This window comes from Colias philodice, chromosome 29, assembly GCF_061535455.1.
Source record: "Colias philodice isolate Cphi_HAF_F1 chromosome 29, ilColPhil1 Martin Lab GWU primary, whole genome shotgun sequence".
NCBI lineage: Eukaryota > Metazoa > Arthropoda > Insecta > Lepidoptera > Pieridae > Colias > Colias philodice.
Window position 1 is genome coordinate 3,117,562 of NC_143114.1, and position 24,908 is coordinate 3,142,469.

At 34.6% G+C, this 24,908-nt stretch overlaps 2 protein-coding genes across 2 annotated transcripts; one reads left to right on the forward strand and one right to left on the reverse strand.

Moving 5' to 3' along the window:
* Nucleotides 1-3,765: 3,765 nt before the first annotated feature.
* Pdcd4 (Programmed cell death 4) lies at nucleotides 3,766-20,739 on the reverse strand. Its single transcript, XM_089712866.1, has 10 exons — nucleotides 20,276-20,739; nucleotides 12,957-13,117; nucleotides 9,926-10,027; nucleotides 9,428-9,545; nucleotides 8,722-8,881; nucleotides 7,698-7,787; nucleotides 7,222-7,354; nucleotides 6,456-6,566; nucleotides 4,918-5,057; nucleotides 3,766-3,886 (listed from the first exon to the last, which is right to left on the reverse strand). Exons 1-10 carry the CDS (start codon nucleotides 20,721-20,723, stop codon nucleotides 3,814-3,816), a joined length of 1,536 nt encoding a protein of 511 aa, XP_089568992.1. The 5' UTR covers nucleotides 20,724-20,739; the 3' UTR covers nucleotides 3,766-3,813.
* A 1,381-nt stretch (nucleotides 20,740-22,120) lies between these two features.
* LOC149475836 (uncharacterized) lies at nucleotides 22,121-23,495 on the forward strand. Its single transcript, XM_089713172.1, has one exon. The coding sequence runs from the start codon at nucleotides 22,216-22,218 to the stop codon at nucleotides 23,470-23,472; it is 1,257 nt and encodes a 418-aa protein (XP_089569298.1). The 5' UTR covers nucleotides 22,121-22,215; the 3' UTR covers nucleotides 23,473-23,495.
* Nucleotides 23,496-24,908: the final 1,413 nt, after the last annotated feature.

A 24,908-nucleotide genomic window follows, 5' to 3' on the forward strand; every position in this document is an offset into this window, starting at 1 on the left:
GTTCTCGTGCAAAACGAAGACGTGCTTCTCTGTGATGTCTGAGGAGTTCTGGACGGCATGCTGGTCTGCAAACCTTCAAATTAACTTCCTTCATTAGTCTTCTCACCGATTGCTCACTCACATTTATTATCCTGGTGTTTTAGAGCCGGTGGCGTATCTCAAAAACTGTCAGAAAGCCATTTCTGAGTATCTCTTGAACAATAAACGGGTCTTCTCGAGCTGATGTGCACCTCACGCCTTCATTTCCTGGTCTGCATGTGTAGCTGCCATTCTCCTGGTATCTTTTCCATGCATAGTACATCGCTGAACGTGGTACGTACTGTACATTAGGTACTTTATGTTGCGGCAGTCATTGGTCTAACATTGTGATGGCCTGAGCAGGTTGTTCAGATGTTAACGGCATTTTTTATTGTTTGTTATGATCATTGACTACAGTACAACAATAACAATATCTAAAAATGGCATAAACGATATCGAAAAAAGTTTAAAACGAACAATTCGTAACTTCGGCTTAGCCGCACAAATCACAAATTTCGAGTAACTCTTAAAAAGTGGTAAAAGATTATTCTCAATCTTAATGATTTCTTACCATAAAATTAAACAAATAATATGTTAACATATCTGCATACAAAAAAATCGTGAAAAAAGCTCCAAATTTTTTTTATCGGCAAATTTGTAAGTGGCCAAGATTCCGTGCCGGTGAGTGTATTTTGTTTTGTTTTGTTACCTATACCACAAAAATAATTTAAACACGGTTTATCTTTAAGCGCGGATTACAACAGCATAATAATTCTAATTCTAGTGCTGCTTGTAATTGGACTGGTCAAATTAATTTATTTGCCAAAAAACATGGAGACAAACAAACAACAAAGATACCTAACTTAATGTTGTTCTAACAAAAAATTTGCACTCTGGGGAAGAAAAATAAAACAAAAATTCCATTCGTTGGTTATATTTATTTGCTCAAGATATTTACACGCAGTCAACAATTTCGGCGGATAATTTCAAATGCATATCTATATTTTATGTGTTTTTTAGTGTGCAAATTGATTTTATTTGATCTCTTTGTCTATGGTACAAAGCTTAAGCCATTTCATTTAATTTAAAAAATACATTCTTTCGCTCTCACACTTCTTTTTTTAAATACATAGTTTCGTTCTAAAAATGACTTTTTTCTTATAAGGGGCGTTTTTCAATCTTTGCTTAACTTATAAAGAAACCATTTCAGAAATGTCTTCTAACTAGATGATTTAGATAGATTTTATATTTGAAAAATCAAGAAAAATTGAAAAATCCCCCAAAATGTAATAAAAAATGTCATATGTGCACAAAATTAAAGAAAATCATATTCATAAATGCATTTAATTCAGAAAATAATACAGCATTTTTTTCACAGAGAAACATAACTGTACTTGTACAACATATTTTTTACAAACAAGGTATTTTGGTAGAACCAAGTATTCGTATTTGTATTATTGCTAACAGAGAGAAATATCGCCGTCTCGCTCTCACTCATAAGCGACCACGTTAATGTCGTAAATGAAAATTTTAATTTAACTCAAGACAAAGACTAGATTTTCCATTTTTCATAATAAATATGCAGTTAAAAATTAAACACGCTTTATGATAAATACATTGAGTTACTATGTACTACTTACTAGAGAGGACATCGCTACTACACTATTTGAAACACGAGTTAGAGCCAATCGTCTCAAACAATTTTTATTTGTTACATTTAATTTCTAAGTAATAAGAGGCAGAATATCTACAAAGTGTATGACTCACTAGCCACCACGCGCCGCGCACATATTTTGTTCGTGGTGCCCTCTCTATAATAATACCTCAATGTGTATATAAGTTTAAAATGAGTCCATTTAAAGTCAAAATCAAGTCTAAAAGAGACACACAAACATACAGGTGAAACTAATAAATGCGTGTTAAAAAGATATTGTGTTAATTTCGCGGCATTTAGGAATTATACCTGTTATAAAGGCGGTTTTTCATATACGACATCAACGCAACAATATCTATGAAGAATTTTAAAAACACCTAATCTAACGTCCCTAGACGTATAATAAAAATATCGCCCACTGAAAAGTGAATATACGATACAACTTAAATATACATTTAATATAGTAATTATATAGAAAAAAAAAACACCCGTGGCTGTCTGACGATCACTTGTCTACGTACTAGAAAAAAAAATGGCACATCGTTCAAACAGCCACAGATTAAACAGTCCATTTACGCGCCAAAAACACGTCACAGACAACGCGCGGCAGACCATAGCTAATAGACAATAAAACACAAAAAAGTTTTATATTTATTGTAAAATCATTTTATTGTTTTTAATTATTGTACACTTATTGTACATATCATTTTTATAAGTTAAATGATATTTTTCGCGATGAAAATAAATGCTTGCATATTTGCAATGATGAATTTGGTATTTTAGTTGCCAGTATGTATTGTACAAAAAAATATATTTTTCTTAAGCTTTCCTTCGTATTGATAGATTTTTTACTATAATATATTGATATCCATCAATTTTTACTATAATATATTATGATGTAGTGGGAATTTAGATGTTCCAGGACAATTTTCCAGGGATTAATAATGTTTTCCTTTTAATATTATTAAATGAGAATTCATACGATTTAAAAAAATTACTTATACGTAAACGAAACAAAAACACAGCAGATATACTTTTTTGAACATAGGTAAATGCAAAATTTGAAAAAAAAAATAGTGGGGTAAGGTGCAGATGCATTATACATCTGTTTCACTGATCGATTTTCTTTAGAGACAAGTAGGTGATCAGCCTTCTGTGTCCTGCCAGACGGAAACATTTTTGAAGTGAAAACTTCTTTAGCGGCGTTGAGCACTTTTTCTGTAATGGGTATAAAATCTTAAACTCGCGTCAGGACACGTGACCTGATCGAAAAAGCGTAAGACGGATACCATTCCAAAATATCAAACATGCTCAACGTTAATAATCAAGTTTTCACTTCTGCCGGCACTCCCGGAGTGCAACCCGTCTTTTTTTCCTTCGTTTCCACCGGGAATCGAACCCAGGACCCCTCGGTGTTACGCTCACGCGTCAACCGTACCAAGGAGGCGGTCAATCGAATCAAATTTTCGAGTAGTTTTAATTAATTATTTAACACTATATTTCACTTTGTACTATAATTACTAAAAAATATCGATTCAGTCAACATTTTATGTGAAAATAAGTTATGTCTACGCATGTACTTAGTTACATCAAGTTTGATTATATGACTATCTGTCAATCTTAATTGGCTGGACACATTTAGATGAATTCGACAAAAAGATAGCTGGGTAATTTTTAGTTATTACGTCGTTAACTAAGTAAATGCTTAACGCTAACCTAAATACATAGTTACAACAAAAATAGTTTAATGTGGCCAATTATCATAAAAAATTTACAAACTTACAATTTTTAATTGGAAGAAACACAAATTCGCGCGTTTTTTTGTATAATATATATTTACGGAGGTTAAAAAATATTATATTTTTTTATTGAACTTTTGTGTTTGTCTATATGTATGTCTGGGCTAAACTCAAAAACTACTGCATGGATTTACTTCAAATTTGGTACAGAGATAGCTTGAGACCCGAGGAAGGCCATAGGATAGGTTTAGCCAATAGCCTTCCTCGATAAATAGGCTAACACCGAAATTTTCAAATCCGACCAGTAGTTCCTGAGATTGGCGCGTTCAAACAAACAAACTCTTCATCTTTATAATACTAGTATAGACACACCGGTCTGTCTGTGCGTGTGCGCGTAACAATTTACTCTCTCAGTTTTAGCGCGTGATCTTTGATCGCACCACCATCGCCTTCAGAGACGAAACGTTTGCGGCCCCTGGAAATAAAATTAAAAAAAAATTAGTTTAAGGGCTGATTTTTCAATCCTTGGTTAAAACTTATTCGTCGAATAATGTGTATACAACTACCATTTTAAAAACGTATTCTAATTGCCCGTATTTGACAGTTTACGTGACATTTTAATATTATCGTGTAATACTTTATTGGACGGATAAGTTTTATCCAAGCATTGAAAAATCGGCCCTAAATAAACTAAAAAGAAAACAGGCCAAGTGCCCTTTCTATTATGTTGAAACGATAAATGTATGTTTTAACTATATTTGTACATTTTAAATGGTTTTGTTTATGTACTTTCATTTTAATATGTTGTACAATAAAGAGTAAATAAATAAATGCTATAGGGCTTGTTAAAAATAAATACCTAAACAATTTTTTTAAGACATTGGTTTAACCAAATTTCAAGACTGTGTTCCCTGTGATTTTGATTTCCTTGCAAATGGCGAAAATTGCAAAAATTTCTAGCTTAAACAGCTGCATCTTGAAAAAAAAAGTCTCGGTCTGGTAGGACACAGAAGGCTGATCACCTACTTGTCCCTAAAGAAAATCGATCAGTGAAACAGATGTATAATGCATCTGCCCCTTACCCCACTAGGGGGCATGGAAAGAAAGAAAGAAAGAAAAAATATTTATTGTCACATGTTACACACACTTAATAACTAAGTACTTATATTACTAAAAAAATTAAAAATAGTTTACATGGCAATCGGGTCAGCTTCAGCCATGCTGTCGGGCTTTAACACCTGAACAGCGCTGATTTTCAGTCTGCTTTTGTCTGATTTTTTTAAAGTGAAACTTTTATTACATCGTCTCAAACTTTTTGGTCTGTGTAGCGCATGTCGCGTGTATCGCGACTGCCGAGTAGGTATACCTACTCGGCAGCCGACCGTCACGCGACATGCGCTACACAAAGCAGTGTTCGGAACCGTCCGAACAGTTTCACTTTTACCGTGGTTTCATAAAACCACACAACATTTTTTCAGTCTGATTTTCAGACCGGCAGACACTCACCGCGTGGGCATCCGCTTGAGCACCGGCTCCCCGAGCCGGAACCGCTGCTGGCAGCGCTCCACGAACCGGTCGAGCATTATGTACGCGAGCGGCACGTCCAGCACTATGTCCGACATGTCCTCCAGCACGCGCAGGAAGCCCTAAAGATACGACCAATTCTATTCTAATATATATTATAAAGGCGAAAGTTTGTAAGGATGTATGGATGTATGGATGTTTGTTACTCTTTCACGTAAAAACTACTGAACCGATTACAATGAAATTTAGCACACATATAGAGGGTAACTTGGATTAACACATAGGATAGTTTTTATCCCGGAAATCCCACGGGAACGGGAACTATGCGGGTTTTCCTTTGAAAACGCGGGCGAAGCCGCGGGCGGAAATCTAGTAATCAATAAAATAATAAAAAAATGTGTGCATGTAGGTACTAGTAGTAATCGTAATTGAAAAAAGTTAAGCAAAAGTGCAGTTTTATCAAAACGAAATATCATGTTATTCTATGTCGTCGTTACTAGGTTATTTGTTGAATTTTGTTGAACTGTCAAATGTTGCCTATTAAAATGGCTCTACTATAACTTCCGAACCGCCATTAAGTTTTAATCGAACTAGTATAATACAAAGTCGTTTTCATCACATGCACGTATGCTTAAGGGCCGGCGCAGCGCATTTCATTATCAAACTATTATCGACATTGTCCTAATTAAAATAAGATTCAAAATCAAATAACAACAATTTATTCGTCACCACCAACACGCTCGCGCGGCACGCAAATCTAGTCAACCAAAAATCTTCCGTTTTTTTTTCTCTTCTCTTGATTATTTCCTCTCATTCTTTTACAAGTAATGTAATCAATAACATGTCCAAATTCATCATTTTATTCGCGAATGTACACGTGTATCTCTCGAAAAATTTATTACAAAACGAATGACGATAAGTGTGTCGAGTAAACTCAGGTAGTGTGTCATGTATTGCGGGAATGCGCTGCGTTGCCCTTCGCTATATCTGCGCCAGCCCTTTATAACCTCATCCTTCTACAAATAGAGCAATAATTGAAAATGTAGGTGAAGCCACGGGCAAAAGGTAGTATCAATATAAAAACATAAATTTATAAGGACTTAGATACATGATACATAAAACTGAAAGAATAGAATAAATTCGATCGCTCTGGCGGATCACGAGTGACCGAGTTGGTCAGGCATCCGCCCTGGATTGGCGCGAAAGGATGCGGGTTCGAGTCCCGCCTGGTGATAGAATTTTTTCTATTCTTTATAAATTTATATTTATAAAGCATTTGAATGCCATATAACCCAAAATATCAAATCTATACTAATATTATAAAGCTGAAGAGTTTGTTTGTTTGTTTGAACGCGCTAATCTCAGGAACTACTGGTCCGATTTCAAAAATTCTTTCGGTGTTAGAGAGCCCATTTATCGAGGCAGGTTATAGGCTATATATCATCACGCTAAGACCAACAGGAGCGGAGCAATGCGGGTGAAACCGCGCGGCACAGCTAGTTCAATATAAAAACACTCACTCTATCCATCTGATCGGGTGTGACGATGACACTCCGCCTCAACTCAGCGAGGAAGGTGCACAGTTGGTCTTCCACGCTCGAGTTTATAGCCTCCACCGCTAGTAGTACCGTCTGGAAAAGCAATATCACTATCAATACATAGTATAAAACAAAGTCGCTTTCTCTGTCCCTATGTCCCTATGTATGCTTAAATCTTTAAAACTACGCAACGGATTTGGATGCGGATTTTTTTTAATAGATAAGAGTGATTTAAGAGGAAGGTTTTAGTATATAATTTATTGGGTTTTAGACAAAGCGTGCGAAGCCGCGGGCGGAAAGCTAGTAAATATATATATGTAGACAGAGTGATGTAAATTTGACGCATTTTTGTTATTTATGTATTTCATTATTACCACACAGACCAGCTCATATTAAAAGAGCTTTAATATTATAGTCACATCTGGTACTACTAGATTTTCAGACTGAAAGACCTAGTCCAAGACATCATTGAAGATACAAAATCCTGCGGTGTTCCCGAACAACTACGACATTGGGGCCTTCAAGAAAAGAGCTTATTTGTCCATAAAATGTTGCAAGTGTTTATGGGCAGTGGTGACCACTTATCATCAGGTGGCCCATCTGCTCCTTTGCTTGCTTTGACATAAAAAAAAATCCTGTGGAATGCCAACTTACTTCCAAGATCATAATGTCATAATAAAATTGCCCGAATCAAATATTTTAATCTACATCAGCACCATGTAGACCAGCAGCTCGTCCCCAGGGTTACCTCGTACACCAGCTCGTGGTGGAAGTGCGGCACCTCCAGGTCTCGCACGCAGCGCATTGCCTCCGCCAGGTCCCTGGAGGTGAGGTACTCCTTGAGGAGTAGCTGGATCTGACGGATGAGGGACTTCACCGGCCTGCGGGTGGAAACGAACTTGTAGTAATCTATACTAATATTATAAAGCTGAAGAGTTTGTTTGTTTGTTTGAACGTGCTAATCTCAGGAACTTCCGGTCCGATTTGAAAAATTCGGTTAGATAATCCATTCATTGAGGCTTTATCTTTACGCTAAGACCAACAGGAGAGGAGCAATGCGGGTGAAACCGCGAGGAATAGCTATGTAGTACTAAATAAAAATTTACTATAATTTAAGTTTGAATTTGTAACTATTTTTTTTGATGTAATTTATACTGTGTGTGTTTATGGCAGAATAAATAAAATAAATAAAAGTTTTCTTTCTTTCTATAACTTAATACACACCTTATACCACCGCCAACGCCCCATATATTGTCCAATCGAACGAGGCCATGCTTCATGGACAGCAAAGTTTCCGCCCTGTGTATCGCTTGTCTGAAAGGAAACAAAAACATATTATTCAGAGTGTATTAAAAATTGTACTAAAAATAGTATATACTGCATTATAGATTTATTTTTTCAACATCCATACTAATATTATAAATGCGAAAGTAACTCTGTCTGTCTGTCTGTCTGTTACTCAATCACGCCTAAACTACTGAACCAATTTTCATGAAATTTGGTATGGAGATATTTTGATACCCGAGAAAGGACATAGGCTACTTTTTATCCCGGGAAATAGGATAGGTTTTATCCCGGAAATCCCACGGGAACGGGAACTGTGCGGGTTTTTCTTTGACTGCGCGGGCGAAGCCGCGGGCGGAAACCTAGTTATAGCTAGTTATAGTTATATATATGTATATCTATATAAGCAGTAAGATACGGGATTAGAAAAATGTCTGATAATTGGTGAAACAATTTTTTATAGGCTGATTTTCAATGTTATGAATACATACATAAAAACAACCTCTGCCACCATAAATATGCGTTTAATTGCGTGCGTGCGTGTACTTACTAGCGTGTGTGCGTGTGATTATTGTCTGTGTGTTTTGCGTGTCTTTTTCTCTGCATTTGTGTGTGTCTTTTTGTTTGTATATCTCACCTGGCCGGTGCGTTCAACGGCAACTCGGCCATGTTCTGCAGGAAGCGCGGCGGCAGACAGTCGTCTATCTATCCGTCTGTCTGTATATCTGTCTGCGTCTTGTGTGTTTGTATATAAGTGTTTATAGGCGTGCGATTTTGGTCTGGTGTGTTCAAGTGTGTTTTTTTGTTCTTTCTGTCTCTTTTGAATCGCGGCGGCAGACAGTCGTCTATCTGTCAGTGTTTATGAGCGTGTGTATATGTAAGTGCGTGCGTGCGTTTGGGTTTTTTCTTTGTGTGTTGTGTATGTATGTATATGTATGTTTGTGTGTATGTCCGTATATCTCACCTAGCCGGTGCATTCAACGGCAACTCGGCCATGTTCTGCAGGAAGCGCGGCGGCAGACAGTCGTCGGCGACGCATCGCGCTATAAAGTTGGACAGCAACACCGCCGCGTCGGGCGTGTCCAGTATTAGATCTGGCGCCTTTTCTAGGAGACGTTCGAACGCTAGAAGAAAACAGAAACCAAAAATATTTTAAGAAAAATTTATATGATAAATAATCAATTAATTAGTGTAACAGGACTACAACGCTGTAGAAGACATTTTGTTATCAACATTTTAACAATAAAATAATATCCAAACAACAATATCAAAACCGGTCAAGTGCGAGTCAGACTCGTGCACCGTGTTTTCCGCATAAACCTGTTTAATTATAAGCTTTAAGTTAAATTTTAATACAAGTATTATCACAAAACAATTTAAACACAGTCTAACTTTAAACCAGGGATCTGTCAGTTTAATAGTTGTCTATGTGAAATACGACAAAACCAGATTAAAGAGAACCCGCACTTGAAGTTAAACCCTGTCTAAAGTTTTTTGTGGTAAGACAGTAAGTCTTTATGATTTTTCTATGCCAATACATATTAAAAATCCGAAACTGTCAGTCACAGTATAGTGGAAAACCCACCAAACATCTTATTTTGCAAACTTTAAAATTTTAAAAAATTTTCGTTAGCCAGTAACAAAAAAAAACTATAAAAAAAATGACTCACCATAACCAATATCCTTAACGGTAAAGATTCTTCCATAGAGATCAGATATGAGGACGGATGCCATCTCGCAGTGGGATGGTTTATGGTCCAGTGCTACTTCTATTATGGTCTCGCATACCTGTGAATATAATTATTATATTTATTGCAGGAAAATTTGTATTTTATGAAACAAAACAAATACATTTAAGATTTTGATTATGCATAAAATAAAATAAATATGAAAACACAATATTTGGTATGACATGACAAAAAGGCGCGGGTTCGAATCGCGCCCGTGATCGAAATTTTTCTATAATCATATAATAAATGTTTGATTATTTTGATTAAAGCCTTTTCTCAATACAATGGACTAATTTTGAAAATCCTTTACCAGCAAGAAATTAAAAGTTATATTGAACACATTTATTTATCATACAAATTGGAACTACATTATGACCTATTGTTATTTGTAGTCCTTCTTTTCTCAATAATGTTCCGGTAAATACAATAAAAACTTACCAAATGACTCTGCTTCGAGGGAACAAATTCAAGGAAATCCTCTGCGGCCGCGTTGGTGTCGCCATGTTCAAAGTACTCCAGTATCACCGGTTCCGATTTACGCTGGAACAAACATACAAACAAATTTATTTTACTATTTTTTTATTTATTTCAGGCGACGATGCAGATATAGTAACAGTTAAAAGATCTTAAAATAACTTAAAACTACGGCCCATATGAACTTCAAACTTCCTAAATATTATATTGAAGTAATAAAATTTAATTGTGTGGAAGATATGATTATCACTACATAGTATTAAAGAGAGTCGCTTTCTCTATCACTATGTCCCTATGTTAATGCTTTAATCTATAAAACTACGCAACGGATTTTGATGCAGTTTTTCTTTATAGACAGAGTGATTTAAGAGGAAAGTTTTATGTAATTTATTTGGTTTTAGACAAAGCAACCGAAGACGCGGGCAGAAAGCTTGTAATATGTTGTATCGTATTTACTGAAGCGTCCTATATACCTACGTATGTAACAATGAAGGGACAATTTGCCAAGTTTTGAATTAAAATTCTGTGTGGAGAAGCAAATTATACCAGAACTAGCGGCCCGCCCCGGCTTCGCCCGTGGTACATATGAAAAATAGATGTTGGCCGATTCTCATACTTACCCGATATGCACAGAAAATTTCATGAGAATCGGTCCACCCGTTTCGGAGGAGTATGCAGACTAACATTGTGACACGAGAATTTTATATATAAGATATAATATTATTACTTATGTTATGTTTCTTTCGTTGTAAATTTGTATTTAGTGTTCCTTTGTTTTCTTTATTTATTTTTGTAACTTGTAAGTAATAAATATAATATTTCGTATTTATTTTTTGTTGTTAAATTGTATGAATTCATTGTTTTGTTTTAGCATGCTTTTAACATAGTTTTCACCTGTATGTTTATATGTAACCAACTTTAGTAGACTCGATTTTTTCCCACTTTAAACGGACAGATTGAATTCAAACCTTTTTATTGGATTAATTTTTGCTTTTTAACAGACAATTAAATCAAAATAAAATTATTATCATCTTTAACTAAATATATCCATCAATCTTAAATATTTTTTATTAAAAAATACACATTTATGTATGCAAAGACGAAAAACTATGTCATACTACAATAAAAATTCTCAACAATCAGACGTCTCTCTCTAACGCGTTATATGGCATATATCTATCTCTAGTTGTGACACGATTATTCGAAAACCACTCGAGTGATAAGAAATCGGCGATAATATATCATCCTTAATTCTTCACTATTCTTATTCTTACAAATATTATAATTTGGTTTAAAAAACTAAAAAAAATTGAAGAAATTATTGTATTGTCACTGATCCTTTGTGGGTCAAAATCGAATCAAAAGGAGTCGGTTACGACGAAGCTATTATAAAGTGGTGTTTGTTTGTTTGTCTGCCTTTCACGTCGCAATGGAGCAATTTTTAGATATTATTTTTCTTCTGGAAATATTTAGGATGCTAGAGATTGATAAAGGCTTTTTACCGCGATGAAAAATCTCATTTCAGTGGGAAAATTAGCTTTGTAACTCATGGACGAAGCCGCGGACGGTAAGCTAGTATACTATATATATATATATATATATATATATACGTATTACATACACCTAATGAATAAAAAGAGTTGGAACAAGTTAATTAATCTGAGGAACCATTGGTTGGAATTGAAAACAAGTCTTTGTTTTCTGTTTTTTTACAGTATAATAGATAATGCTTAATTTGAACAAACATACATTAGTTTATTTGTAACTTAAGAAATTTACCAATTTTAATAGTTTTTAAGCCCCGAGGATTATCAATATAAAACACTTGATAAAAATCTTAATCTTAATACTATTATAAAGGCGAAAGTTTGTAAGGATGTATGGATGTATGGATGTATGGATGTTCGTTACTCTTTCACGTAAAAACTACTGAACCGATTACAATGAAATTTAGCACACATATAGAGGGTAACTTGGATTAACACATAGGATAGTTTTTATCCCGGAAATCCCACGGGAACGGGAACTATGCGGGTTTTCCTTTGCAAACGCGGGCGAAGCCGCGGGCGGAAATCTAGTTTAACATATATTAGGATTAAGATTACGATAAAAAAAAACCTAACTTTAGTATAAATGCGAACGTTACGTTTGTTTATCTTTAACGTACCAACGGGGCATTTTTAGGGTTCCGTACCCCAAAGGTAAAACGGGACCCTAATGCTTGACGTTGGGCGGTTCAAATTAACTTCATATTACTGTGATATATTCTATACTAATTATATTAAAATTATAAAGCTGAAGAGTTTGTTTGTTTGTTTGAACGCGCTAATCTCAGGAACTACTGGTCCGATTTGAAAAATTATTTCGGTGTTGGATAGCCTATTTATCGAGGAAGGCTATAAGCTATATATCATCACGCTAAGCTCAATAGGAGCAGAGCACTGCGGGTAAAACCGCGGAGCACAGCTAGTTCAATTATAAATTACAAGTTACAACCAAATCGCTACCGCTTATATTTGCACCACACGCCATCTATACGGGTCAACGACCTAACGCCGCGGCCAAGTGTGAGTCGCCAAATAATCACGCGTAAATATGGGACGAGCGAGATTAAGATAACGTCTTGTAAACAGTATCGATAAATCTATAAATGTAAAACTGTAAATAAAATTGAAAATGTTATTTTAAAATAACTTTTGCTCATGTTAGTACTAATTATTATTGAATTGAAAGTCAACTGAAAAAGGTTTTTTGTTTGTCTTTGTTCCAACATGGTATTATCAGGAACGGCTAAAGCCTTTTAAATGGGACTTTGACTAGAAGAACGCTATAACACTTTAAATTTTTACTTTCATCAATGCGTGTGTGCCGAGCATACGTGTCAAAAGTGAAACTTCTTTTGCAAGATTCAAAGATACCAAAATAGTCCTCTACTACATGACGTGACGGTATTGAAGAATTACTTCAAAATTTTATTAAATTTTCAATCACTCACCACAATCTCCTCAGGGTCAGCTTCCACAATCACCTGCTTGAACTCAATGTCGCCGTTCGTGATGGCCTCCGAGTCGTAGTTGGGGTCGTTCTCGTCTTCAGCGTATTCCTCCAGCATCTCGGACCCTGGAAGACCCCATACTCCCTTGCCACCAGCGCCACCTGGAAGGAATTGGTATTGGTATCGAAAAGGTTTGACTCAATGATGTACAAAGTAGACACACATATTAAAACGTCGTTAGAAAATGTCGGAAGTGCGTTGTATAAAACATTCATTAGCACCTTGTTACATGACAGTAATATTTAAAGTCTATATCTATATGCCCTAATAACTCTGCCTTACAGACGAGATGGCATAGTTTTTCTTCGGACAACTTTTGATTGCGATTGTGAGGCTAAATTTTTATTGTCCGTCAATGCGATGACCATTTCATTTTGTAAGGATAACAACGTAAATTCGTAACAACACAATTTACAAAAAGTACTTGGAGAAGAATAAACTTAGGTTCACATGTCTGACAAAACACAACTCAGCCGGGTTGATATGGCCTATACGAAATTTTGGTGGACCTGTCGTGGTAATAGAAATTATAAGTGATTTTGATTCTTCAAGTCTGTATCCGAGGCGAAGAAAACATGTTGATATTGACATACATAGCGAAGATTCATAAGAATTGCGTCTTTGCAATGGAAACAAAAAAAAATATTCTAAAGATACTGATAATCTAGTCAAAAAATTCTTCAAGATTCAGACAATTACCACATTGATTTTGAGTCCCTGCAGTGGTTATAAGAACCACAATAAATATTAGTTTAAAATTAGCTCAATGGTATTTACGAAGCGAGCCAAGCCCTACGCTTAAACCTCTAAACCGGGTCAATCGTTTGCAGCAAACGACATTGTTTTGAAGCGTCACTGATAAGACTCTAGTCGCTACTGTGGTCGCTACACATAACAACAAAACAAAGATAACGCGTAAGCTAGCGTACGTGACTCTATCCGTCTTATTACCAAACACGGACTAAGGGTCGCTGCAGATATGGCAGAGCACAGCGCAGCGCATTTTTCATTGTCAAACTATTATTGACATTGTCCTCATTAAAATAATAAATAAATAAATATTTCAGGACAATTTCACACACGGCACGATCTGATCTCATACTAAGCTTTCGTTTGTGTTATGGAAACCAGATGGCTGATAAACATACATATATAATTTTAAATAAATACTTTAAATATAGATAATTAACTTAACACCCAGACACAGAGCAAACATGTTCATCACACAAATATTTGGTCCCCACAAATATTTCCCCGGGTGGGAATCGAACCCACGACCTCTGGCTTGGAAGGCAGGGCCACTACCAACCAAGCCAACCGGTCAGTCGATATTGATATAATATTCAAAATCAAATACATAACAACAATTTATTCTCGAGAAGCACCGAAGCGTCACATGCGAAAGGTAGCGCTGCTGCGCTTTTGAAAATTATTTCAATGAACACAATAATAGTTTGCTAATGGAAAATGCCCTGCGCAGATATTATGGTGGACCATAATATCTGCGCTGGCCTTTAGGGTACTTTTCCTCCTAAGATGTGCGAGGATGCGTAGCGAATGATGTTTTTAAAGAACCAATAGAATCGCTACATTCACCTCGCCTCGCTCAGCACAGATGGATAAAACCGGGTAAACGGAAAAAAGAAACATGTTTCAAAAGCAAGTATTTCCTTGGCTTATTATGTGTTATTCTAGAAAAAATAAACATATTATGTTTCAAAAGCAAGTATGTATTTCTTTGGCTATTCTGGTATATATCTTAGTTCTCACTGGGAAACATCAATAAAAGCCGTCAGTGTTAGCATAACAGTGTAGCAAGATACATCTACACATTACTAGGACTAGACGTTCCAATAAAGGTCATTTGAGAAAAAAAAAATGTGATTACAATAATCGAAAACAACAAAAAAAATTTTTTTTAGGTGTATAAACCTAAAAATAATCATTTTGATCCGTTGCCAAAAAAACACGACGATAAGGAAATATTTAGGAAAAAAACACCGTCTAACTCTAACCAATTCACAGCTTTTATCAAACTACGCAGTAGAATTAGTCACGAAACTAGAAGTGCACACACTTTTTTATTTTATGGGACAAGTTTAAAAGTTCCATTTTAACATAATACATATAGATGATCTATAAATATAAAAATGAAACCCGTTTCACGTTGTCACGGCATCGTAAACATGTACCACGGGCGAAGCCGGGGCGGACCGCTAGTTTATAATAAAAAGTGATCAACCATAAGAAATAATTATAAAGATAAATTACTATCAATATTTTTTTAAGTGAAACTTCTTTAGGCGCGTTAGGAGTTAAATTTCAAGGTCGCGTCATGGCAATACCGTCACGTCATGGAGTAAGGCAACGATTTTAGTATCTTTGAATCTTGCCAAAGAAGTTTCACTCCTGACACGTGTGCTCGGCACACACGCTCAACATAAAATGCAATAAGTAAATAAATTGAAGTTATATTATCAGAATATACGGCACAGAAAGTGGCAACAACATAACCAAAACGGAGTTAGGAAATTTCCTTAATTACATTTAACATTATTTTAAGATACATACAAATATATAAACAAATCTTGATTGTAATAGTTTGGCCCTTGACCTATAATATTGCAATTATAGTATATTCCTAGGGCAGGCGGAAATTCGTACAATGACACGAAGTATTATGTTATCATCAAAATAAAACGATACCTATCGCTCTTCATACACTACTTTATCGTTTACACAGCGTACCGCTTTTCATGGTACAATGTGAGGTGAGCGACGCGGTCGTTCAGAGATAACAAACTTGTTTTGACATGTCTGGATGAGATGATTTGATATATGTATTACTAAAAGTAAATAATTCACTAATTTCATAAGATGTTACTAAAATATTTATTATTATCACTACATAGTATAAAACAAAGTCGCTTTCCCTGTCCCTATGTCCCTTTGTACGCTTAAATCTTTGAAACTACGCAACGGATTTTGATGCGGTTTTTTTTAATAGATAGAGTGATTCAAGAGGAAGGTTTATATGTATAATAACATCCATTTAATAGTGGAGAAGTACTGTTATTTTTGAGGTGTCTAATGTGATGTCGTAAAAAATTACATTTTTTCCGCTTACATTGCAAACGCAGGCTGAACCCTACGAGTTTTATCAAAATAATGTACTAAGTATTATACACATTGAAAAGGTCTACAGAAAAGTCCGCGATGGTACCTATATGTCTATCTCTTATGGATAACCCACACTAACTTTTTTTTGTCATTTATTTTCGATGCGATTTTAACCAATACAGCATTAATCCTTAACCAATTAAATACCTTGAATACATTGTTAATTTAATATAGATCTAGGTATATGGCCCTTTACACCGTTTGATTTAAGTGAATATTTTCGAAGATATTACAGATTTAAAAATTAGACGTAGCGTTTGCGGCGGTACCGGCCGGCTATCTATTTTATACTTTTTACATACCCGTGCGAAGCCGGAGCGGGCCGCTATGTTTTTAATTTTTATATACAACGTTCACAGTTTTTCTGTAGTGTATTTAGTATCAGCATTGCACCCGTGCGAAGCCGGGGCGGGTCGCTAGTTTTTATTATAAAACACTTAGAAGTTAGAACCTAAGAGCAGAAGTGGTCTAACATTTTTTTTTGTTGTAATTTGTGTCATACCTACAGCTTACTGCAAAGTAAGTTAGATATAATCAAGTCAAAGTCAAAGTGTTATGTAATGTAGGTTACTGAAATAAAGATTTTCACTTTCACTTTCACCCTTTAATAATGTTCTCAGGTTACACAAAGGTTGGTTACCCCTGTTAGGTCATTGTACGAATTCCGCCTGCCCTAGGAACATACTATAGTGTCTCTAATTATTACATAAATGATAAAACCCAATTTCCATAAAAACGATGGTCACCCTACAAAACTATAAAAACATACCATTTCACCTTGGCAAGATCGTAATATTATGTCACACTTGTTTACATCTAGTTATCAAGTTTGTTATAAATGTATCACTAATGGTTGTTTGTTTTCGTTTTAATATTAAACTACATTTTTGATAAAGTTTATAATAAACACGCTTGTTATCTATACTAATATTATCCATACTAATATTATAAATGCGAAAGTAACTCTGTCTGTCTGTCTGTTACTCAATCACGCCTAAACTACTGAACCAATTTGCATGAAATTTGGTATGGAGATATTTTGATACCCGAGAAAGGACATAGGCTACTTTTTATTGCGAAATATGTACCACGGGCGAAGCCGGGGCGGTCCGCTAGTAATGTATATTTGTTAAAATATAACTCAGTGTGTAGCTTTATAAATATTTTTACTATTTAAAAGTAAGTTAAGTGAAGTCCCATGTCCCCAAGTGGGGTAAGGGGCAGATACATTAAGCATACACTGTTTCACTGATCGACTTTCTTTAGGGACAAGTTTGTGATCGGCATCTTTTGGCAAAAGCATGTCTTTCTATAGCTTATGTTATGGTAATGTATGCAGTATGGTACAGGTACATAAACTACATCACCGCCAAGTATCATCCAAAACCGTTAAGTGATTTATTTCCACAGTGAAGCACAAAATATAGTCATAATATTATATTATTTGTATAATGCCTGTGCGTTAATATGACTATATTTCCGCCCGCAGCTTCGTACTTTGTGTCTAAAACATAATATACTATACTTAAAAAAACCCATCAAAATCTGTTGAGTTATTTTATAGATCTAAGTCTACAGACATGCAGATGTTGGAAAGCAACATTGTATTATACTATGAAGTGAAATAGGATGAGCAAGATTCTACCAAAATATATATATAATATGTATTTTTTGTATGACTTTGGTAAGTTTGAATATACAAGGAAGATTTAATAATGCCTTCTGTGCTGTTTTTCTTTTAGAAAAGTTTTGTTTGTATTTTTAACAGCACAATAAAGAGTATAAATAAATAAATAAATAAACCCAAGCTATAAGCGCAGAATTCTACTCTGTTGAAAGCTTCAGGTGACCTTGGCATGCTCAGGTGTGTTCCCCTTTATAATTACATACATTCTTACTAACAAGTCAAGGTATGCCTATAATAAATTTAAACTTCATGATAGAACTATTCTCTTGTGAATTTTATATTATTTTGAATGTTATTTCTAACAAGAATATTAGAAAACTTTAGAGATGTCAAGGGACATCCGGATGGAGCGCAGTTACTAAAATAACTGGTTTGCTTTCTAAGAGATAGAGGAGACAGACAAGAAAACACATGCACGCCGCATATTACAACTATAGCAAAGTGTTGTTACATCTTTTGGTCTTAATTCCGCCTAGCCCCCTATTAGCAACACACAATAAGGAACTTCATCCCAATTACCATTAAAACACGGTACAATTAAAGTACATTATAAAATTACTAGTGGTCCGCCCCGGCTTCGCCCGTGGTACCTACATGTTTAAACTATCCTATCTCTCAAGTTGGATCGAACTGCACATGGTGTGCGAATTTTATTATAATCGGTTAAGTGGTTTAGGAGTCCATTGAGGACAAACATTGTGACACGAGATTTATATATATATTAAGATATATCTTTAAGACAAGTCTACCAAAGTATTCCACAACTTCAAGCAAATAATATATTTCACTTGAGCGAGACAAAGATTAGAATATATTATGTAAGTTGGAATAAATTTACATATTTATAACTTAAACATACTAAAATATAACCCTCATTCTGTTGTAGACAGGTAAATAAGGCGATCTTTATCTATGTATGGTAATATAAAATTTGTATGTAAGGTATTACTTTTGATCTAATAAATTCCAAATGTGTTTTGATAATGTATTCATACTTCCAATATAATGAATTAATGGGTAACTAGTAAGTTAGGCATGTGACTATCACTACATAGTACAAAACAAAGTCACTTTCTCTGTTTATATGTATGTTTAAATCTTTACAACTATGCAACGGATTTTGGTGCATTTTTAATACATAGAGTGATTCAAGAGGAAGGTATATAATTTATTAGGTTTTAGACAAAGCAGGTGAGGCTGGGAAGGGGAAACTAGATTGTTTATATTATGTACTAGCTTTCCGCCCATGGCTTCGCCCGCGTTTTCAAAGAAAAACCCGAACAGTTCCTGTTCCCAAGGGATTTCCGGGGTAAAACCTGTCCTATCTCTCAAGTGCGAATTTAATTATAATCGGTTAAGTGGTTTAGGAGTCCATTGAGGACAAACATTGTGACACGAGATTTATATATGTACATATATTAAGATGTGTACATTGGTTTAATGTGCGTTAATTCTGACAACTTTTAAGTGATTGGTTGATAATGATTTTACAGATTTTCTTACAAAACTATGTGCACAACACTACAAATGTTAAAATGTATACCTAATCAAACTAAAATCAATTCAATCATCAGATGTGTTTTTATACATATACTAGCTTTCCGCCCGCTTTGTATAAAACCTTATAAATTATATACTAAAACCTTCCTCTTGAATCACTCTATCTATTAAAAAAAACCGCATCGAGATCCGTTGCGTAGTTTTAAAGATTTAAGCATACAAAGGGACATAGGGACAGAGAAAGCGACTTTGTTTTATACTATGTAGTGATTATAATTATTATATAGGAATTCAGAATCGAGGAAACGTGCCATGACCGAAAAATACGACGTAGTTTCGTTCGGAAAAATGTTGCAAAACAAAAACACAATTAACCTTGATTTTATTAGACGAATAAACCAGTCAACCAAAACATTAACCACATGTTAAAATAATACGTAAATAAAGTATTTTAAGTATAATCAGAACCTTTATTCTGTTTTAAGTTTAATATCTATTTATAGTTATGTACGAGATATAAACAAGCGTGATTAGAAAAACAACCTTCGATTAGATGTCGAAAGTTGTTATTGCGTAATTTATAATGTCATTCAACTATGAATGACCTACGCCAATCTATCGATAGGGGAATATAAATATAATATCGTTGCAGCTTGTATCTGCGCACCGCTTCTGCGCTTCGACCTTGAAACCTTAAAATGTCGCAACCCAATACAAAACACCATACGATATGCCGGCAGTCGGCACGTAGTAAACAAAAATTATGTAAACACCCCAATTGCGACTCTATTCACACTAAAGAATAGCTTCCAGAACGTTCCTTTGTGGATGTTGAATTATTATACTGTATATTTATACAAAATATATATTCGAATAATTTGTTTTATTTTACCTTTCTTGGGCAAGCCCCTGCCATGACCGTTGCGCGGCCTGCGGCTATTCTTCCAACTACGATATTTCGGCAAAGGAGTGGCTACATTGTTCACGGCGCCCTCCTTGCTGTTCGTGCGTGCAAATTTCTTATTTTTACGACGTAACCGCCCCGAATGAGACGCAGCTGCGTCCCCGGCGCCTTGCTCAACGACCGTTTTCGCATTTTCATCCACCGCCACGTTTTCAGAATCGGAAGCGACGCGTTCCACTTCCATGGTGGCGATGGCAACCGGCTTCGGTTGGGAAAACGAAAGTAAAGAATGCGCAATCGGGTTTAGGGAATCTATTAAGATTCTAGTAGGAACTTGTTCAAAATCTTTATGGGAACAGAGAAACGAATGGAACGAATTGATCACACGTATCCGCGGACGAAATGCTGCGTATTTGTTTTGAGAGCACATGGACATGAAGTTAGCAAAATAACATAGGAAATGCTATTGCAATGCTGCCAACATACAGATACGAAATGCGGAATGTCGTCATTTAAGTTTTGTCTACACGATTCCTAAAAACAGAACGGATCATTTTTTTAAAGGAAATTAAATATATATAATTATTATCATCGTTAATTGAATTACTTAAATTAATGACAAATTCATTTTTTTTTCAAAACCTTGTGAAAAAAATATTATTTATCATTGTCTATTACCTTAAATCCTGTGCTTAAAACTCAAGAAAAGCTCGACAACTTAGTTATTTGTACGCACACTGGAGCCACTTTTGTTCCGAGAGAAAAAACGTAAAACGGGCAATAGGGCAGAACGACGCCTGTCGGGCCAGTTAAGCGTCGTATTCACGTTCCATCTTGACGTACGTCCCGCCAAGGTCATACACGATGCACGACGCAAAACGACAGTGAATAGTGTTGACGTACGTCAATAATTATTATTATTATCTTGCTGGATGTGCACGACCAATTTTTCATCCAGCACCGCGAACGTCGTGCAGATGGACAGTGAATAGAGCGGACGTACAGCAGATCAGTGTTGCCAACAGAAATTAATGAAAATATGTACTTGGAAACGTAGCCTATTGATATGATTTTTTTGTGATAACCTAGTGAGTACCTACATGAGCAAGCAAGAAACAGTTATTTTATATTTTTATGTACACAGGAAATACCCAATTATCATTACTTTTGGATCAACCTAGTACACATGGACAGTTTATATTCAGAAGTTATTATTTTAAAAGAACTCCAAGGCGAATTGATGAATAACACAGATTTTATGCAAAAGTCCACTGCAGAAAAATGGCAATTTATTTAAAAAAAATGTCCTAACGAATTTGTTTGTTTAAAAAAATGATTAGCTATAATATACTCTCTGTTCCCGCCACTTCAGCATTTACTAAAAGAGTCTTTTCGGTCATGAATGTGAAGTGGCGGGAAGAGAGAAACCGAGCTTCATTAAAAATTAATTAAAAATGAGCTCTTGAAATATATAAATTCATTTTTATTATATGAATCCAAATTTGCAATGTTTGGATTCATATATTTCATTTAAAAATAATGAAAAATTGTTAGGTACTGCAAAAAGTACAAAAAAATACATTTTTAAAAATATTTATTTACTCTTTATTTACCTCCTTTAAAATCAGATATACTCTATATCTTCAAATAAAAGTTGGCAACCCTTGCAATGCTTGATGCGCGCACGATCGTCAGTAGGATACATCCAGCACCGCGGCCTTGAGCTGAGGTACGTCGGGGATGGACCGTGAATAGAACGCTTTAGTATTCTATATTTTTTGGAAATTTTATTATGTTGGTAGTATGTGATCATAGACAAAGACAACTCTCAAGTCACAGCTGTATTATGACATTTCCTAATTCTTTGGACAATTAACTTTTTTTGAATAATGTTTAATTAATGTAAATTGTAAATATCTTTCAATACTATGAAGAATGAAATTGATTTTAAAACAAAATTCCGTTTACTAAATTCACAAGAAAACAACGAAGAAATTATTTGGTCCTGTAGTGATTCAAGTGACTACGAAAACAGTATCAGTGAAAAAAATTATAACTTTACAAGAAAACACAATTATAGGAAAAGAAAACGTAAACCGAGTAAGAAGGCTCTGAAAAATATTTCTAATTTAGATATTACTATAGTAGATAGCACTCAGGAACAGTCCAAAGAAGATGGTAAGAAATCACCCATACTCGTGCCTAGAAATTTAATAAAAAAAGAGAGTAGTCATGAAAAAAGTAGAATTCAACTGTCAAATATCAAGGAAAAACGATCCACTTCTCCTATACTTGGCTTAAAGAACAGTAAAAGTGGCAGTAAACTATGTAAAAGTCCTATTTTGCTTCCAAAATCAATAAGTAGTCCAGGGGTCAGTAAAAAATTGTTTAGAGATGAATTTAAAGAGAGCACTAAAAAGAGATGCATATCACCAATTATGAAAAGTGTATCAAATGAGAAGAAAACATGTATAAGTGTGTATGAAAAGCAAAACATTTTGATAAAAACTGAACCGTTGGATGAAGAATCGTCAGAGAACTCAAATGATCTGGTCATCAAAAACAACTGTGATGATGATTTACCGTTAAAAAACTCAGATCTAATTGCAAAAGTTAAAAATTATTTTTCAAGTAACTTTAGTTCAGATTCTCTATCCCAACTATCTATAAGTGAATATGCCACACCTAAAAACAGTTCAAAAACGAGCGATGAAATTGAAATTTCTGAAATATCACAAAAATCTTTGCCCATCAAGAACGAAAACTCCTCTATAAATTCAAATGTTGAATTAGAAACCATAGACAAAAACAAAAAAAGTAAATATAAAAAGGATGGACTGGCACATCGCTTGAATGACTTATTAAAAAAACAAAACGCAAATATTTGTCTATGGCAGCATGAAAAGTTTTTGGCGGCAAACTCCAATTTTGTAATTCCTAAGGGTGCATTCATATTATTAAGAGTAAAGAATGTTCACAATAAATTTGGATGTTTCTTACTAAATGCTATTAATGAAAAAGATGAGGAACTTCTTATTTTAATCAACCATCTGTATTGTAAAGATAAAATAGAAGCAAATGTGATATTAAAACTGTATGAACCTTTTAAAGTATTACCATTCAATGATCTGTATAAACTAATTGTTAATGTCTGTAAATATGAATGCTTGTCGTTTTTAACTTAAGTAAATAAATTTAGTAAATCTGATGTATTTTTTTACTCTTCCTCAAAGTAATATAAAATACTAGCTTACCGCCCGCGGCTTCGCCCGCTTTGTCTAAAACCTAATAAATTATATACTAAAACCTTCCTCTTGAATCACTTTATCTATGTATATATTATAAATTTATATTAACTTTATCTATTTAAAAAAACCGCATCAAAATCCGTTGCGTAGTTTTAAAGATTTAAGCATACAAAGGGACATAGGGACAGAGAAAGCGACTTTGTTTTATACTATGTAGTGATAAATGATTGTATCCCAGAAACTATTTTTTTGTGAATAGTTTACATCTTTTTTTCCGCCAAGTCAATATTCCTGAATAACCTTTTTTTAACACACACAAATAATAATAAGGGGAGAGAATATTTCAGAACAATTTTCACACACGGCACAATTTGAGCCCATACTAAGCTTTCGCTTGTGTTATGGAAACCAGATGGCTGATAAACATACATATATAATTTTTAAATAAATACTTATATAGATAATTAACACCCAGACACAGAGCAAACATCTATGTTCATCACACAAATATTTGCCTCTGATGGGAATCGAACCCATGACCTCTGGCTTGGAAGGCAGGGCCACTACCAACCAAGCCAACCGGTCAGTCATATTGTTTCGGTCAGAAACATGTTAGATTAGAGGTGGCCTTATCACTTACAAGCGATCTCTACCAGGCAACCTCTGGATAGGATATTTCTATGAATTAATAATACAAGATGGTGTTGTGATTGAATCAAAGATTCATATTAAAAAAATAAGTTCCATTTCTAAGTTTTATGACTGCTACAGGATAAGAGAGTTAAGAATACATTTCTCGTTTCCGTGGGATTTTCGGGATAAATGCAAGCTATCTTTGTACAAAATTTAATCCAAATCGGTTCAGTGTCCAGTCGTTTAGAAAAGGCAGACAAACTGAGTAATTACTTTCGCATTTTTTAAATATTAGCTAGGATTCCTACTGTAAGTAAATACTTAATTTCTTTTTCTGAGATTTCGTTGGTAAAACAAGAATGAAAAAGTAATTTATTGAGAAACGGCGTCGTTGCATAAAATATTTTTCAATTTAAAGCCTTGAAAGCTTCCACCAACGCATGAACATCACAGCAACATGAAAAAAAAAAACAACGTTCCGACTTTAAGAATTAATTTAATAAAATCTTCTATAAATTTAATCGATTGTTTTCTATAAAAATAAGCTTTAACGTCATGAAATAATGAATCTTCACTCAAAGAGTAGATAATGTTAATTTTATTTATTTATTCTTAGACCTTAATATTTTTACAAACAAAGTCGCGAGCAAAAGCTAGTTTAAATATATCTACTAAATAAGTCGTACATTAAAAAATTCATAAATATTTTATTACACTACCAATTATATTCCCAACTAGGT